The sequence below is a fragment of the Pelodiscus sinensis genome, chromosome 1, assembly GCF_049634645.1.
Source record: "Pelodiscus sinensis isolate JC-2024 chromosome 1, ASM4963464v1, whole genome shotgun sequence".
Taxonomy (NCBI): Eukaryota; Metazoa; Chordata; order Testudines; family Trionychidae; genus Pelodiscus; species Pelodiscus sinensis.
In genome coordinates, this window is record NC_134711.1 from 230,141,656 (window position 1) to 230,158,861 (window position 17,206).

At 43.8% G+C, this 17,206-nt stretch overlaps 1 protein-coding gene across 1 annotated transcript in view; it reads right to left on the bottom strand.

The window, feature by feature from the left end:
• Positions 1–17,206, bottom strand: part of LONRF2 (LON peptidase N-terminal domain and ring finger 2) — a 52,422-nt gene that overhangs the window by 11,038 nt on the left and 24,178 nt on the right. Inside the window, exons 2-7 of the mRNA XM_006113553.3 lie at positions 10,626–10,744; positions 9,524–9,646; positions 7,381–7,530; positions 4,952–5,177; positions 2,014–2,113; positions 1,538–1,652 (exon numbers count right to left, since the gene is read on the bottom strand). Coding sequence (XP_006113615.3) covers positions 1,538–1,652; positions 2,014–2,113; positions 4,952–5,177; positions 7,381–7,530; positions 9,524–9,646; positions 10,626–10,744 — 833 coding nt within the window. The remainder of the gene's footprint in view (positions 1–1,537; positions 1,653–2,013; positions 2,114–4,951; positions 5,178–7,380; positions 7,531–9,523; positions 9,647–10,625; positions 10,745–17,206) is intronic.

Sequence of the window (17,206 nt, forward strand, 5' to 3'; positions counted from 1 at the left end):
TCAGTTATATCTAGCCTGCATTCCAAGAGCAAGATAGCTCAAGGGGACTCGCAAAGGTGACAAAATAACCAACGCAGCAGCTTCCTGCTGTAAAGTTGTTCTAATCTCCCTTCCTAAAATTTGAGATATCTGGGATGCAAGAGTGGATACACTATCCATTTCAGTGTTCGTATACTTACAGAAGTGCACATCATAAGGTCTACAAAAAAAAAGTGTATTCTTCAAAGCTATGCGAATAAATTGACTTGTTTTTCCATCTATTCAGAACTGCTGGTGAATTGCAATTCAGTTGACAGAAATCAAGCCTGCAATATGTTGGCATTTTCAGTATAACAAAAAGTTGGAAAAACCTCAAAAAACATTTTGGATATTGAGGGTCTCTTACTACCTAGCTCTTAAAGCACTGACCAAGATTGTGGAGAACCCAGGTTCAAATTCCCACTCTAGAAGAGGGACTTGAACCCAGATCTCCCCTCCTATCAAGCGAGTACCGTAATATTCTGGTTTAGAGGGCAATTTTCAGTCTCTCCTGTTGAAGCGATTCCATTTTGTGTAAAGTGTTTAAGTAGTCACTGGACCAGAGAGCGCCGACAAATAAGAATAACATCCCAGTAGTTAAGGCACTCACCTGAGAGGACAGGCAACACTTAGGTTCCAGTCCCTGCTCCAATAAATATTTGATCATTTATGCAAAATGTAACAGCCTCAGCAGGAGGGAGGAGGGGTGCTTTAACCGGGCTAAAGGATGTAAGTGGTTCGCCGCCTCCTCCCATTATGTGAATCTAACAAACACATACAAAACATTTAGGTTTCAAAAAGGTTCAAACAATGCTGGCTTGATATTTCTGAATTTCTTCTGTGCTCTCCCCCCCTCATTTCTCCCCCCCCCCGTTTTGCCTGAAACAACCATCTCACACAGACAGGAATCTGAAGTGTTTTGGCCTATGCAAATCAGCATTTTTCAGCAAAAGTGTCTGTTCTCTCTCCATCACCAACATCACAAAAGCCCAAACAATTTTTGCCCACCTCTAATTCTCTTCACGCTGTGTAAAGGACATAATCAGTTTTGACTCTAAAGCTGCCAAGTTATTGCCACCTAAGGAGTCTAAATATTTGGGAACCAGATTTCCCCCCAGTGGAGTACACATTCTCTACACCAGAATGGACAGAATCACACTTTGTTCACTAATCTAATATCAGAAGAGATACTGAAGGGATAGTACAGCCTCTTCAGCATTTCCACAGTCTTTGCTAGAGTCTGCTCAGGCAAAAATTAACATCTCATTTCAGTGTGAGAAAGTAACATGTACAACTTTGATTGGTACTCTAGCCTGAACCTAACACTATGTCTGGAGAGAGCATACCAAGACTATCATGTTGGCCCTATACTGTTCAGCTGTATGCATGTAAAGAGAGTTTGCACAATATATCAAGACCTTACTTAATAAGTGCTTCTAATCAAACCATTCCTTTTTTTTTTTAAATACAAAGACCCCTCCCCCCACAACACCCCAAAACCTTGCAAATACAAACTTACTTCAGAGAGCTTTTCTTTACAGAGTGGGCAATATGGATTATGGTCAAGGCAACGCTCAAGGCATTTGAGACAAAATGTATGTCCACAAGGAGTGGTAACAGGCTCGTAAAATAACCTGAATAAGACAGTTGGGAAAAATAAAATTGGTTCTTTATAAGTTTACATCCAACACAAAAGCAATAAAAAGTATTAACGAATCATTAAGTGTGTTTTAAAAGGCTATCCCCCTCCCCCATGAATCTTGTGACATATTATCTATTCTTTACCCTACAACATAAAAGGGATTTTTAAAATAAATTATCCCAATGTGTTACAAAAAATAATTTCAGCCTCTCCACTCAAACTTGCAACAAAAAAAAAGTGATGAATGTTATGTAACAAACCCTTTAGTTCGTGTTAGAATAGCTTCCAGTATAACCCTTCCTTCAAAACTTGGTCTAAAGTTTAGGAAGACTCTTGGCTCTACGCAGCCATACCTCATGCAGAGGGAACACTCGAAGTCAGATGCATCCACAAGGTTTGCTGGTATCTCACGTAATGCAGATGAGACAGAGTTTTCAAGTACAGTATCTCCATCTAAGATAGAAAGATAGCTATGTATAAACATACCAGTAAAGCATCCCCTACATATAGGCACATTATGTAAACGGAGCCGACACACCATATTTGGTTCCTGCAATTAACTTGAAGTAGACAAAACACTTCAGAGTTGGGAATAGGCTTTAATTTAAAAAAAAAAAAACCAACCCCCCCCCGAAAACCCCCCACAAAACAAACACCCACACCCACAACAACAAAAACCCCCACCCCAAAAGCAAAATTAATTGAAGAAATCCAGCTTTGTTTTTAAATACCCTTCTCCCTCTCTGAAGTCAGGAGTATTGCATTTGGGGGCGGGGGGGGGGGGAGGTAGGGAGGGGAGGAAGCCAAAGGTTAAATTTGCTAACATTTGAATTTGAGAACTTCAATGTTGCAATAATGTTTAGATTCTCAAGGGTAGGCACTGTGTATAAGAGTGAACAGAGTTAGTGAGCTTCTAGCATAGTCTGCTTTGTTGGTATGTTCTGTATAGCTGAATTCCTATTTCCAAGAACTTTAAACTTAAAGCACAGCCTGCAGCATTAAGCTCTGTAACTATATTAAGCAGGCTAAGTATTTAAATGCAGAAGCCTGAAGAGACATTACTAAATTCACAGGTTCAGCCTAAGTCTAAGACTCCTAAATTCTTGGATTTAAACATACACATGCCCCAAAAATACACAAGCAAGTTTTGTCTCCCACAGAGAATATTTCTAACAGTTGTTTGTACCCAGAAGCTCCGTAGCAGTGCAAGCTCCATTATGGTTACTCTGGCACTTACAAGGTCTGAACCTACAATAAGCTCTCCGCACGAAGATTCCTTCATCTGTGCACAACTCACTGAAGGAACAGCATCTTTTTTCAGGTCATTTTAATATAGTAGTTCAAAAAGCTTAAGCAGTAGAAAGTCTAGAAATACGAAGCAAAAGTTCCAATACCATCGGTAACTGCCCTCCTACCTTCTAGTGGTTGAAGACAGACGCCACATGAAAAATTAAGGTTTTCCTCTTTATTTGTTATAGAATAACCTGTACACAGCCTTCTGGAATGTATCAAATATACAGTAGGGGAGGAGAGCATTGGGGTCCCATGGCCAAAAGACTGTTCATTTTTCCATGGAAAAAGGTTTACCTTTAACCTATACCTGGAATAGGAGTCCCTGACTAACAGCAAGACCCTAACGGGCTATTCAGCAGACAGTAAGGTGGCATCATATCTTGTGTGAACCTTAAATTGATAGCTGAAGTGTGAAATGGCTCTAAATCCCTTACTGTGAAGGTAGGGGAAGGATAGACCCCACCCCCCCAACCTCCCAGTTAATGGGAGAGTTTGCAGTTCACAGGTCACTCCGAAGGAGTTATCCTATCACAACAAGGTGGAAGGGTATTCCTATTAAATCAGAGGAAATGTGTTTTGGGTGGAGAGGTGGAAACAGACAGCGATATTCTTGTGTAGGTTTCAGGGCAGATTTCTAACCTTCAAGATTTGGTATTACCATTCATTGTTTCACAACGGAGATTTTTAAAACATCCATTAACCAATTATTTCACTATATAGCACATGACTCCCATCTAGCATTCCTTCACACTGATAAACCCTGTAGAGATCTAATGTTAAAGTTAAATGCACACCAAGTGCTTATATAGATATCAAATGGCAGAATGGAAAGGGCGAGTGCTCCTTTAAAAGTACTCTGTGGAAGATAGACACCAAGGCCATGTCTAACAGGAAATTATTTCAAAATAACTACATTTGAAATAACTCCTGAAATAACTATTTTGATATAAGCTTATTCTCCAAGGAAAGCAAGAGTTGTTATTTCAAAATAACCAGCCCCTCATTTCAAAGTAACAGGCTTGGTAATGTGGATGCTCCACTTGTTATTTAGAAATAAGGGGGGGGCTATTTCGAAATAACTCCCTAGAGTAGACCAGGGCTAACCTAGGACTCTATGCAAATTAGCTCCCCGTTAGGCTTACTTGTGCATCTATTTCATGTAAAAAGAGATGACTGAAGTCTAGCTATACCTCAGAGGCCTAATAACTCCAGTACTCCGGTCATCAGCAGAACAAGAGATAAGCTATTAGGGCTCATCTAGACTACACTAAAGTGTCAAAAGAGGATTTTCTTATCGGATAGTCTTTTGACTAGTTGATACCCCCCTTCCATTCCTTTTGCTGGCTCTAATCTGGGGACATATCTGGCTACACTATGGGCTTTGCAGTATAAGCTTTACACTGCAGAGCCTGAAGCAATTGTAACTGGTAGGATTTAATGGTTACATTTTTAACTAGTCTTTTACATCCCTAGTTGTCTGAAGTCATGTTGTAGCCATGTAACCTTCTGACCACACACACCCACCCCTCAACTTGTCACCAGCACCCACACTACAGGGTATCAAACAATTACAACCCATAGCCCACAGGAATCCCACCCTGAAAAATCTTCCCTCTTCTAGTCTTCAAACAACTTCCCGCCTCCTCCGCACACTAAACTCAGATGCAAGCTCCCTGCTATGGCCTTGAGTGACCTCACACACAAAAGATACACACCCCACTTGTCTGCCCCTTTTCACAAGTGGGGTGTGTTCACACTTTGCACTAAGGCGATTACTCTATGTCTGACCTCAACCTCAGAGGAAAGCTACACAACACCCTCCAAAAGATGAAACTGGGAGCTTAAATTCATAACTTTGCTAGGCACTAAAAGGAAAGTGCTCTCTGTCACCAAGTTTTACCTACCAACAGTAATGAAGTAATGTCATTTTCTTATCTATTTTAAGAATAGTGCCAAACCTCCCTCTTCCCTTCCTGCCCCGCCCCCAACAGAACAGACCTTTTTTAGGAATCTTATTAGGGACATCCGAGCTTTGTAAATCCCTGAAGTCACTGGACAGCTTTCTTTTTAAACGTGCACCAGGTAAGCTGGAGAGGATAGTTCCCAATGACTTTTTATTGTCTTCAAAATGCAAATCCAGTACATTCTGAGAGAGGGAAGAATCACTGCTTCGAAGTACATCCGGTTCTTGGGACAGAGCTTTTGTTAACCTGATTACAGTATCCTGAAAAAGGAGACAAACTGCATGAAAGTCAGATTTTGTTTCCTCCTTGTCTGCACTATTTCTATGGACAGAATCCAGATATTAGTGTCATGGTGGCAACATGGTAACTGATCTGAAACAGCACTAACAGAAGATACTTGCTCCAATTAGTTCAGAAATGGAGGGCTATTTGTCATTACAATTCTCAATCTTTTCTAGACATTCCCAACTTATTGTAATTGTGCATTCTCAAAGCACACACAAATGAACAAAAATAAAATGTTAAGGGGCTTCACTCCCTGCTCACTACACTCACCAACCTCCCCCCCCCCCGACCCCCCGGGGGGGCACATTGTCTGGCTGGAAGGAGGAGGCAGGAGCAGGCCGAGAATGCGGGGGAGATGGAGGGGGGGGGGGGGGTCTCAGTGGAAGTGGGCAGAGGTCGGGCTGGGATGGTAGAAGGACCCGGCATGGGCAGGGGGGAGGAAGGAGAGGCTCAGGTAATGGAGGAGACCCAGACCCAGCAGCTCCTCCCTGGCAGCAACAGCCCCCTGGATGTGAAGCAGCAGCCAGAGCTAGAGAGGCCCATGCCCAGAGGAACAGTGCAGAGCAGTGTTCCCTCCAAGTGGCGCAGCAACACAGATGATTAATCAGTCCCTCCCAGTCAATCAGATCCCTGCACACAAGCCTCTGACTGGGCAGGGCTGAGTAACCACCTCTGTAGCTATGCCGCTGCGCCACTTAGAGGGAACATTGGCACAGAGGCTGGCCACAGCAAGCAGCTGAGGTCAGAGGCAGAGGGCAGCACGAGGACACTGATGACATCATTCTGTCATCCAGGATGGCACACCATATGAAAACAGTAATTTGGTTCTTAGAAAGCTGTACCCCAATTTATTTATATTGGGTTGCTTCATTAGGGATGTTAAATAGCAGTTAGGAGGCTATTCGAGTAGTCGATTGAATTTCCATTAACTACTTCATTTGTCAATAAGGGGGTTTTGCTGGGGCTCTGTTTTTTAAATGTAGTAAGAGCCCGGCCTTTTATTACATTTAAAAAGTAGAGCCACAGTGTTTGAGACCCCAGCGCAATTGCTCAGTCCCAGCTCACGCTGTTTCCCCTGCTTTGCCTCTGACTCCAAGCCTCCCCCCCCCGTAGATGGAGAGACTAAAAAGACGTGGACTTTTCATCTTAGCAAAGAGTAGACTAAGGGGGAATACAATAGAGATCTATATAATTATGACTGGTGTGGGAAAAAAATAAGGAAAGTTATTTACTTACTCGCACAATATAAGAACTAGGGGTCACCAAATGAAATTAAGAGGCAGCAGGTTTAACAAACAAACAAAAGGAAGTTTTTCTTCACTCAGCACACAGTCTACCTGTGGAACTCCTTGCCAGAGGATATTGTGAAGTCTAGGACTTTAACACAGTTAAAAAAAAAAAAAAAAAAGCGCTAGATAGATTCATGGAGGTTAAGTCCATCCATGGCCATTAGTCAGGATGGGTAGGAATGGTGTCCCTAGCCTCTGTTTCTCTGGAGAAGGGGAGCAGAGGAGGGCTCATGTGATGATTACCAGTTCTGTTCTCTCCATCTGGGGCATCTGTTATTGGCCACTGCTGGCAGACCAGATACTGGGCTAGATGGACCGTTGGTCTGACCCAGTATGGCTGTTATATGTTCTTATGTAACGCTGGCTCCTCTTCCCCTTCTCCCCCCACCTCTGGTACAGAGGCAGTAAGGGGAGGGGGAGGAAAGTGACTAGTTGAGTAGTGACTCAACTACCCGATAAGCCTAGGCTTACATCCATAGTCCTCACAGGAAAGAAAAATCCAGGGCTAGTCCATGCTGTCTGACTTGGCTCAGGCTGTGGGGCTACTTTCAGGTTTGGACCCAAGCACAGGAGTTTAAACAGCAGTGAAACAGCCCCACAGCCCAAGACCCAGAAGCCTGAGTCAGCTGTCCTGGAGAGCCATAGGTCTCTCTTTACTGGGTAGACAGACCCACAAAGAAATGAGATCTAAAATATAAAATTCATGCTTCCTTCCCTCCTTTTATATATTGCATGAAAGCAAGAGTCTTTCCCTAAAATTTGAAAGGAAAAGATGCACAAGTAGTAACAACTAAGCTTGTATAAAAACATAAAAAGCAAATCAAATCAGGTAGATCAGATATTACAAGAGGCTTCACAATACTTCTGCTGTTAATATATTATTCTTTACCTCTGAACATCCAGCAGCAGAACCATCTTCAGTATTTAAGCTGCTTAAAAATGCAGGTTTCAATCTTGTGTAAGAATTCCGACTAGAGAAAGGTGCAGTTAGGCTGTCGTGCACATTTTCAAAGGCTGGGAAAAACATCTCACACATTATCTAATAAAAGGAGAAAAAGAATTTAGAGATGGAGTTACAGAAACAAACTTGTGTAGTCGTAAATCAAGTCAGTTGCATGTAACCAGGGTTTTTCCAAGATATGCTCTGCATATTCACAAGTGTAGCCTGCATGGTTAGAATTCTAGCTAGCAGTAGCTCTGGGAACACTCTCATACCTTCCCCAAACCTCCCTTCAGGTAACACAATGTTCCAGAGAGGGTATAAAAGAGGTACAGCACTCCACCTGCCTCAAAGTTCCTTCCCTATGCACCAAGACCTAAGTGGGGTTACAAAGCAGTGTATGTGTGGTGGTTGGGGGGGGGGGGGGGATGCAGGGAATGAGAATATGCTTGTCACAGGTAACCTTCCTTTCTTCAAGTGTCATTGACATATTCCCACACACGAGACAGTAGTACTCAAATGATGGTGGGGCCATGGAATCCTAACTGAATAAGGATTTTAGACTAGCCTAACTAAATGTTCATGAGATCTAGAAACTCGTGCATTTGAGTGGTCGACTTGCTCAGATGATCTGCAAAGATATGTTGTGTCCCCCTTCTTTCCCCCAGACATCTAACCTCTATGCACAACTGAAGGAAAATGAGCCCTGCCTTATTTCTTCAGATAATATCAACACCATCAATTGTCTGTCATGATCCGACAAAGTAATTTTTGCCTCAGGTCAAACATATGTTATCAGCCAACCTGATTGCTCTCAGTCTTAAAATACAGGTATGGGGGATTCTTTTTCCTTTAGTGACCAGTGACCTTTTTGGCTCATGTTAAAAAAAAAAAAAAAAAGAGTCCCTTACCTAAGCATGCCAAGTGCACTGGGCACCAGAAACATTGCTGGAGATGACATTTTAAAACTGTGCTTTTTATTTTTCTGTTTGGCAAGCAAGTCTTGAAACCAAAAGATTTACAACATATCAACGCTAAATAATTTTACCCACAAAATTAACTAGTTAAGAAGGTGCACTGATCCATTCAGCAGGTCACAGTTGGAAAGAACTGAGATGGCTAAAGTGTCCTGGGAAAAGGAAAGGAGTGCTCCAATGGCTCCTGCTAGCTTGAGCTCTGCCATTCAGGAACTACAGTTGGTGCATTCCCATGAGTGAGAAATGCAGAGGACACCTGAAGCGCTTGTATGGTGCAGTGAAGGGGCACACACTCTGCAGCTGCTCTAAGAGGAACTCACTGAACACATTCATTGGCATTCATTCATTCTTTCCACTGTGCCACCTACACAGTGCCCCTCTCTTAGAGACTCCCTGAAACGCCCCTCCTCTCCTTCATGGCAGAGGTTGTATCCCTCCTGTCCCTCGCAGGTCTCTCCATATCACGGTCCTTGTTCTCCCCTGCTAGAGTCTGCACCCCTCCTTCTTCCTCAACTCCCATCCTCTTGGTTCCTACTACCGCGAACAATATTCTGTGTAAGACTCAAAAGTTCAGGCTACAGATTCTCCTCCCCTGCAGGAAACAGAGCTGATCCCTCCAATTTCTCTGCATGTAGCATGGGTGAGTTTGAGGACCCTGATTTTCTTCAGAATAATGCTTTACTGGTGTTCTGATTTGCACCCTGTCTCCACCCCCCCCTTACACACACACACACACAAAAAGGCCTGTGTCCATGGATACCTAGACTGTTCCCTGAAATTCTAGAAGTAATTATTGCACTAGACAGACACCATTAAGTTGAGGTTAGACCTCATTTCAATCTACGAGTGCATGCAATTTGCTGCCACAGAACAGTGGAATGGCACACCATTTAGTAAAACTCACCTACAAGCAGACAAAGGAGGTGATCAAACAAATATAAAAGTCTCTCCCATGGTACAATACTGGGCAATTAGGTGCACAATGGTTTTATCCAATACAGTGCCAAAATGTTATTAACATGAAAAGTATCTGAATACAAAGATTTTCCATAACTATAGGGCACAGCATACAAAAAAAAAGAGGGGTGGGGGAGAACAGGATGTAGTTACTGTACCTTTTGGGCTTCTTTTTTCATTAAGCTCCATTCAGGATTTAAGGCAACACAATAAAGAAATTCCTTCAGTGCTTCTTCAGTCCTTCCCAATCCAGAAAGAGCATACGCTTTCACATAATGACTCTGCATGAGTAAAAGGTGTGTGAAACTGACATTTCCAAAGTGGTAGATTGTAAAAGGAGACTAATGAACAGCACTATTTGCTCAAGTCACACTGCACTGTTTTAAATAGAAAAGAGTTCAGAAATAGGTTGGTGAGTAGGATGCAATGCTCTGATCTACAAGCAAGGTGCATGCTTCATTCCTCTTCTTGCGGCCTTTCCATGGGTTGCCAAGACCAGGAATGGAACACAGCTGTTTCTGAACTTCTTGCCCTGCTCCTCAGACCCTCTGGATAGTGTCAAGAGATCTCATCTGAGAAAACCTATAGGTAAACCTTTTACTTCAGAACTGAGAAAGTCTGGCATTAGTCAGGGGAATGGGGGGGGGGGGGAAGGTTATAGCCATATAAGGAGATTTTGGGGACCTGCAGATATATCTGAGGCAAGAGTGGGTAGCTTCTGATGCTGCACTTGTTCTGCCTATCACTTGCAAAGAAGAGTTCATTTTTTCCCCATTGCATTCCATGGGCTGCTTCAAGTTTACCATATTACCAATACTATTCCAGTGTCTAACTGCCTTCTCCACCGCAAAAAAAAGTGAAGCCATAGGTTACATCTGAAAATTAGAGACATGCTCTGACGAACCAAATTTTAGAGTGGCATTTCCTCAGAAAAATGCTACCCAGGGGGAGGGTGGGGTTTCCCTTTTTGCCAGGTCTGGGTCGGTTCCCAGACCCACCAACATCTCCATTTTAACAGATTAGTCGACCTTAGCATGAAGGGCCAATGGAAACACAAGCCATAGCAATTCCAGGCATTAGTACAAACTTAGGGTTGCACCACAGATCTCATGGTTTCGTATAGACTTTAAGCCTTCCTTCATATTTTTAACCCAGCTGCTTGCCAAAAACCTTCCAAAAGCAATCCGGACAAGTTTGGTCCTCGCTACAATAAGAGATCCCAATATATAGCTCTTTCTGTAAAGCAGGAGTGTATCATACCTTGGCCCAGAGGGGTTTCTTTTGACAAAGCGCATCTGCATCATGGAGAGCTTGCTGGTAGTTTTTCATAGTTAGCCACAGTTCTGCTCGTTGTGCTATTAATGAACATTTGCAGGAAGCTGGAAAACAAAGGAGAGAAGGTTAAGAACTTCATGAAGTTAATATAAATACATGTGTAAACACATTATCTTGGTCTGAACTGGAGTTATCCCCCAAAATGCTAATGCAATGAAGTATTTTATTTGTATGCTTATCTACTAGAAACAAAAAAAATCCTTCTCTTCCTGTAAGACTATGTACACTCCTCTCTCAGCATGGCACTTTTTTTCCCTCCTAATTTTGACAACTGATACTAATTTTTATTTGTTTTTCCTCCCATTTTTAACTATTTCTAATTCCCCAGAATTGCTGAAGGATGTGTCAATTTGGGGCTGCAGGGAGTTCCCATCATCAGGAGTAGAGCCCAAGAAATCAAGACTAAGATCCTGTCCCAGAGACCTCTCCTGCAATGTTCCCTCTAATTTTTTCCATTCATATGTGGAATATATTTTATGTCATGTCCATCCAGGCACGTGTGAATGTGCACCACAAGGAAAAACACACACACCCACACCCCTAACCATGGGCACTTTGCTAATCAGCTGGGTGGCATTAGAATTTCTTTTGGGCAACATTGCTCTCCCCTCCATGGGAGAAAGAGGGCTACCTCAGCCCTCTCTTACTGAAGCAGCTTTGGGGCAGGTGAGAAGTGCCTGTCCATAGCTGCTGTAGCTCCAGCAGGCACAGCATGTTCCCCAGCTGGGGCAGGTCCAGGTCCACCTGCTCTCCCCAGCCAGAGTGAGGAATGCAGCAAACTGGGCATTTTCCCCTCGCTCCCCGACAAAGGAGAACAGCCAGCAATGTTCACGTATGACTGGCGGGGGGAGGAACACGACTGCACCTTCCTCAAAAGGTGCCTGGGGAACAGGAGTGTGGGGCACCCCCGGAGGGAGGCAGGCTGTCCCAACTGTCCCCTTTCACCTACCTGGTCATTCTCTTTTCTATATGGTTGTGTGTATCCCCATGTGCATTGGGAAGGAGGAAAGAGCTTCAGCCCCCATCCCATGCACAACCAAACCCTTGCCTCACTTTAAGTTGTGATAAAATAGAAAGCTGTACACCGAATTCAGCAGTCCTAGCTCTTACAATTTAGGAGGGAGGATGACAGACAGACTCACTCACAAACTCTCAACTATATAGTAGAAGATAAAATGTCAGATAACTAAGATACTTTTAAGCCTTGTATACTTTGGTGGCAATTGCACATTGTAAGCCACTTAATCATAGTGTTTTTCCCACTAGTTCCTCAAGGACTTGGGTATATGGAGTTTGATGATTAATACTACAGCTCTGAATTAGAAGATACCACGGCCGCTGCTGAAACTGATGAATGGCGGACTTGGGGAAGCGGTGGAGCAGAGCAGCTCGAGTGCTGCCAGGTTGGTCTGCAGCGCCGCCCCTCACCCCCCTGCTCGGCGATAACTACTGCAGTCTAGAGGGGATGGGGAGCCCGCTCCCCCCCGGAAACTCTCGGTGGCAGCGCGGGCCTCAGTGCAGCCGGAACGGGGCAAGTTCAGGGACTTAGTTCTCGCCCCCTCTCCTCCGCTGCCGCTTGCAGGCCAGCGGCTGGGTTTCCCCAGCTGGCCTGTCACCAGTGGCTACATGGGGCTTACCCCGCCTTCCTGCGAAACGGCGGAGGGTTCGCCCCTCGCCACACCGTTCCCCACCTACCCCCCCACCTGGACACAGTGCAGGTCCCGGCAGATCCGTCACAGGGGTATAATCCCCTTCCCCTCTTCTCCCCTTCCCTTCCCCTTCCCATCTGCAAGCGCTCATGGGGCTCACAGCAGCCCCAATTGTCCAGCTGGCCAGAGCACTTCTGGGTTCTAGTTGGGTGCCAGACTATCAGGAGTGCCGGACCACTGGCGTTTTACTGTACGTAAAAAAAAAAAAAAAAAAAGTTCTGTCAATGAAATTGGTAGGACCATATCAATGGATATCACAGGCTTTAAGGCATTCCAGTAGGAAGATGTGAATCACTCCCAGAGCTATTGGTTCAGGTTGAATTCATCTGCATGGGGAGTTCTCATTAAATGAGAGCACCACACAGAAATCAATGCACTTCATACCTTTCAGGACCTACTGTGGTACAGATAGATAGGATGGAAGACCAGGGCACTTCCACCCATCAGTTTAAAATGTAATGTTTCAAATGCTTTTAAAGGCTGAACTGGATTTTCTTGAAATTTTCTATGCCTTGTGGGAGTGCAGGGAAGGGTTAATGACCCACATTTGGGAATATTTGAGCCAAGAGTTCCAGAGATAACCACCTCCCAAAACAGCCATTTTCAAAATGTTTCTAAGAAGGTTTCTTTGAACAGAGCTAGAAATCAAACAACTGCTGTGATGTGGATCAAGATTTTCCTCAATCAGTCCATTTTTACTCATGATGTGGCAAGGCACCAATTAAATCCATGAGAGATACAAATTGTGCATGGTATTTAAAGAACAAGGCCACTTCTTCATTTGAGCAAGCATGCAGCCTGGAAGGATTACCATGCACGTGTCACAAGAAGGGGACGGGGAACCAAACAGCAAGATGGTTTCTATGAAACCACTTTACGCTTGCTTGGCTATAAGAAGGGAACAAATTGAAGTCACTACTCCTTGCAACACACACATGCTGTTTAGTGCAAGCCTCCATACATTGCCACAGTAGAGAATGTTAGAGGAGAAAACTTTTTAGCCGTTTATCTCTCCCATATCAGGTTTATTAGATGCTTTCTCTCTCCAGTCTCCTCCCCTAAACACCTCAAAGAGCCCCCACATGCTATTTCATCTACTGTTGAACAATGGCTCATTACTGGTTTCTAGTTTTCATATCCATTCCCAACACTCTAATTTTAGAGGTTTCAGCTTTCACCAGTCCAGAAGCTATTTTAATGGTAATATATAAATATTTATAGCACTACCCAGAAAATAATTTAACATGGGTTGCAAGTCTGATTTGTAAAACATCTCAATGTAATCTAGATTCTCAGCATGGTTTTTCCTTTATCAATGAAAAGATCCTCCTGGTAACAGACTACATACATTTAAAACTTCACTGCCATTGCTACTAAAACTTGGCTAGTTATCTCAGTTGTTAGCAAGAGACAGTAAAAGCAATTCTAAATTCTACCCAGAACAAAACATATCTAGAGGGAATAACTAGCTTCCTCCCCTTACCTTGTGATTCCATCACTAAATGCAACAAAGAAGCAATCCTACATCAGATCAGCTACATAATTTAGATGTCTGCAGCTTTACTCTCTAAGCTGCTAGAGCAGTGGTGGGCAACCTGCAGTCTATTGGGGCTTTACTTGTGGCTCGCAAAACATTTTGTTTACCATTGCCTATACACAGGGTTGTCACATTCCACTGGTTTTCAACTGTGCAGTTCTCCCTCTGCACCCAAAGCACTGCTACAGGTCAACTGGTACACCCCACAAATTTTAGGTATGCAAGCGCAGTTAGCAAAAGTACTATATCCCAGGAGAAGGTCTTTGTCATGACAATCTCGCAGCCCACAGAGAGGAGGGCCACTCATGCAGCCCACTCACTAGCCTAGACTGCCCAGAGTCAACTTGGAAGAAGAAAAAAAAAAAATCACTGTTCACTTTAAAAAACTAAAGAGAAGTCATCATTAGATAAAGATTCAAGAGCATTCTGGTGCATACTTAGATTTGCTAACCCCTCCTGTCCTCTCCCCCATCAAGATCCTAATCACCCAGAACTTTTATGTAAATATACCACTTCATGAATTGGGTGTCAAAACCCAGTTCCACCCAATGTTTTCACTTTCCAATTTACCTGGTACAGTAGTTTCCTTGTACATTGGTATAACACCTAGCATGATGGGACCTTGATTCCTACTGTGGCTTCTAGGCTAAGGATGTGAAGAGGTGGGTAATCCAGTAATTGTGTAGTCAATTTAAAATTTTATCCACTACACCATTAGTCGAAAAGAAAAGGCATCCTCAGTCGTGGCTCGTGCCAGGTCCAGGAGCTACCTCTGCTGCAGCTAAAACATAGTAAGAGCCAGGCGTGCAAGCAGCCTGGTTCCTACTACATTTAAACTGCAGAGGGGTTTAGTATGCAGGTTTTCAGGGGGTGGGAGGGGAAGGAGAGGGACCACCTCAGCCCTCTTACTGCAGCGGGTTGGGCCAGGTGAGAAGTGCCTGTCCATAGCTGCTGTAACTCCAGCAGGCACAGCATGTTCCCCAGCTGGGGAAGGTCCAGCTCCACCTGCTCTCCCCAGCCAGAGAGGAATGCAATAAATTGGGTATTTTCCCCCTTGCTCCCTGACAAAGGAGCACAGGCATGAATCAGGACTGAGCTGGGACTACTCAGTCCCAGCTCGTGCAGGGTTCAGCAGTTCCCAGTCTGTGCTGCCTCTGCCCACAGCAAACCTGGACCCAGCACTGGCAGAGGCTGCTTTATGGCAGGCTCCCCTGCCCCACACGCTGCTGCCTCTATCAGAGGCTGTGGGGCAGGTGACAGCACAGAGATGGTGCTGGGGGGGAAATGGCTTTTAAGCTGGTACAGAGGCGGGGAGGGGGAGGGGGAGGGAAGTGAGTAGTCAACTACTCACTTACACTACTACTCTAGACACTACTATAATATTAGATACCTCTCTGTGGGACAAAAGTATACAAAGTGCTAGAGCATAATCTTCTGTATTACACATTGGCTTATGGAAACTTCAGCGGTATACTGTTGTTTGTCCATGTTGGTCAGCATTGTTACTGGGGAAATCAGACCAACTTGGCCCAAGGCTGTTATAGTTCAATAAAGAACTTTTTTGAAGAAAACAAAAGCAACTAAAGAATATGGATGTTAAAATGCATGTAATTAAGTAAGTGTGTAACTTATGAACACTCCAGCAGTTCACACGTACATCAGCCAGCTCCTCCTGCTGCCGTGTGTTGCTGCCTCTAATATACCAGCACAGAAGTGTGGGGTGGCAGGCAGGTGGCTCGTTGGGAACTGGTGTGCATTGGGAGCAAGCTATTAAGATGGCTCCCTTCATGTGCTGGGAGCCTGAGTGTAACTGAATGTTAACAGATAAGCATAGGCTCATTAATTAACTGTTTAGTAGGGATTTGAAAGTGTAATTGTGTAAAGAACATCTTTGACCAATGCATGACCACACAGTATTTTGGCTATGCAACCAATAGAGGGAGCAAGTTGCAAGCCCTATTTAACAAATGTTGACACCACTGATTATGAAAGCAAGTGAGGCAAACAAGACTCATGCTCTCCTACTCTCATGAAAGAGGGCAAGGGAATTTTAGCATTGCTAAATGAAACACACACATGGCATGCCATGATGGAAGAGTGAAGAAGTTTCCAAGACCTCATTTAATCTTAAAAAAAACAAAAACCCCACAATATATGCTGTCTTGGCAGTCTCAAGGAAAGACACCTGGCCTTTCTCTGGTCATCAACCACTTGTCTTAGGCAAGGCAGTTTCATAGTGGTAGAACTGCTCTCAGAAAAACATAGCAGTGATGTCTTTGAAGACATTGAAAGCATCCACTTATATTTCTGTCCACCTCTTTCCCCATTTGAGGTTTACTCAATGAATTTGTAACACAGAGGCCATTATCAGAATTGGGGCTTCATCATGCTGAGCACTGTAAATAAATAGTAGCTATCCCTGTTACAATTAGACTACGAACTTTTTTTGTAAGACCAAACGTAAGTAGCTTAAAAACCAACTGGAAGGGGCATAGGAAGTGGGGCAGGGGGAAGGATTGGTGCCCCACAAAAACAGCAGTAATTTCAAAATTGTATTAGTAGCACTAAATTTGATTAGTTCAATACAAACTTTACAAATAAAAACTTCACCATTACAGATATATTTTGCCTATTGTTTCAAAGCATTGCTTTCTTTGTTTAAATCAGTGGTACCCACCAGTACGCTGATCGGTGCCAGAACCACTGGCTTCTGGGCCGCAGCAGCTGCTGGAGCCAAAGCTGGCTGTTCACAGCAGCTTTGGGGGCCGGGATTTCCATCTATTATTCGATTAGTCAATAAGGACTAGTGCATGTTCTGCCTTTGAAATGTACAAGAGCCCCAGCGGGGACTTTCATACATTTCGAAGTTGGAATGCTGCCACTGCCCCCTCCCATGGAGCTTGAGGGACCTGGCTTTTAAGTCAGCTTGCCCCAGCATCCCCACATCTTCCCCTCCCCATTTCTGCCTCTATCTGATGGGGGGAGGAGGGCAACTAGTTGACTAGTGTGTCAACTATCCAATAAGCCTTTGCTTATCGGACACTTGACTAGCTGCTTACTAGGATGGAATATATACTTTGGTGGACTAGTAACATTTTATTTGTATTTTTAGTTGCATAATTAATATGCAAATACAACATTACCAGTCCACCAAAAGTTTGTGAATGGGTTTGCCAATCTGTGGTATAGAAAAGGATTGAGGAACCACTCATTTAGATTATCTTTTTTCTGGGAGGGAGGATGCACACTTTTAAAAAGCA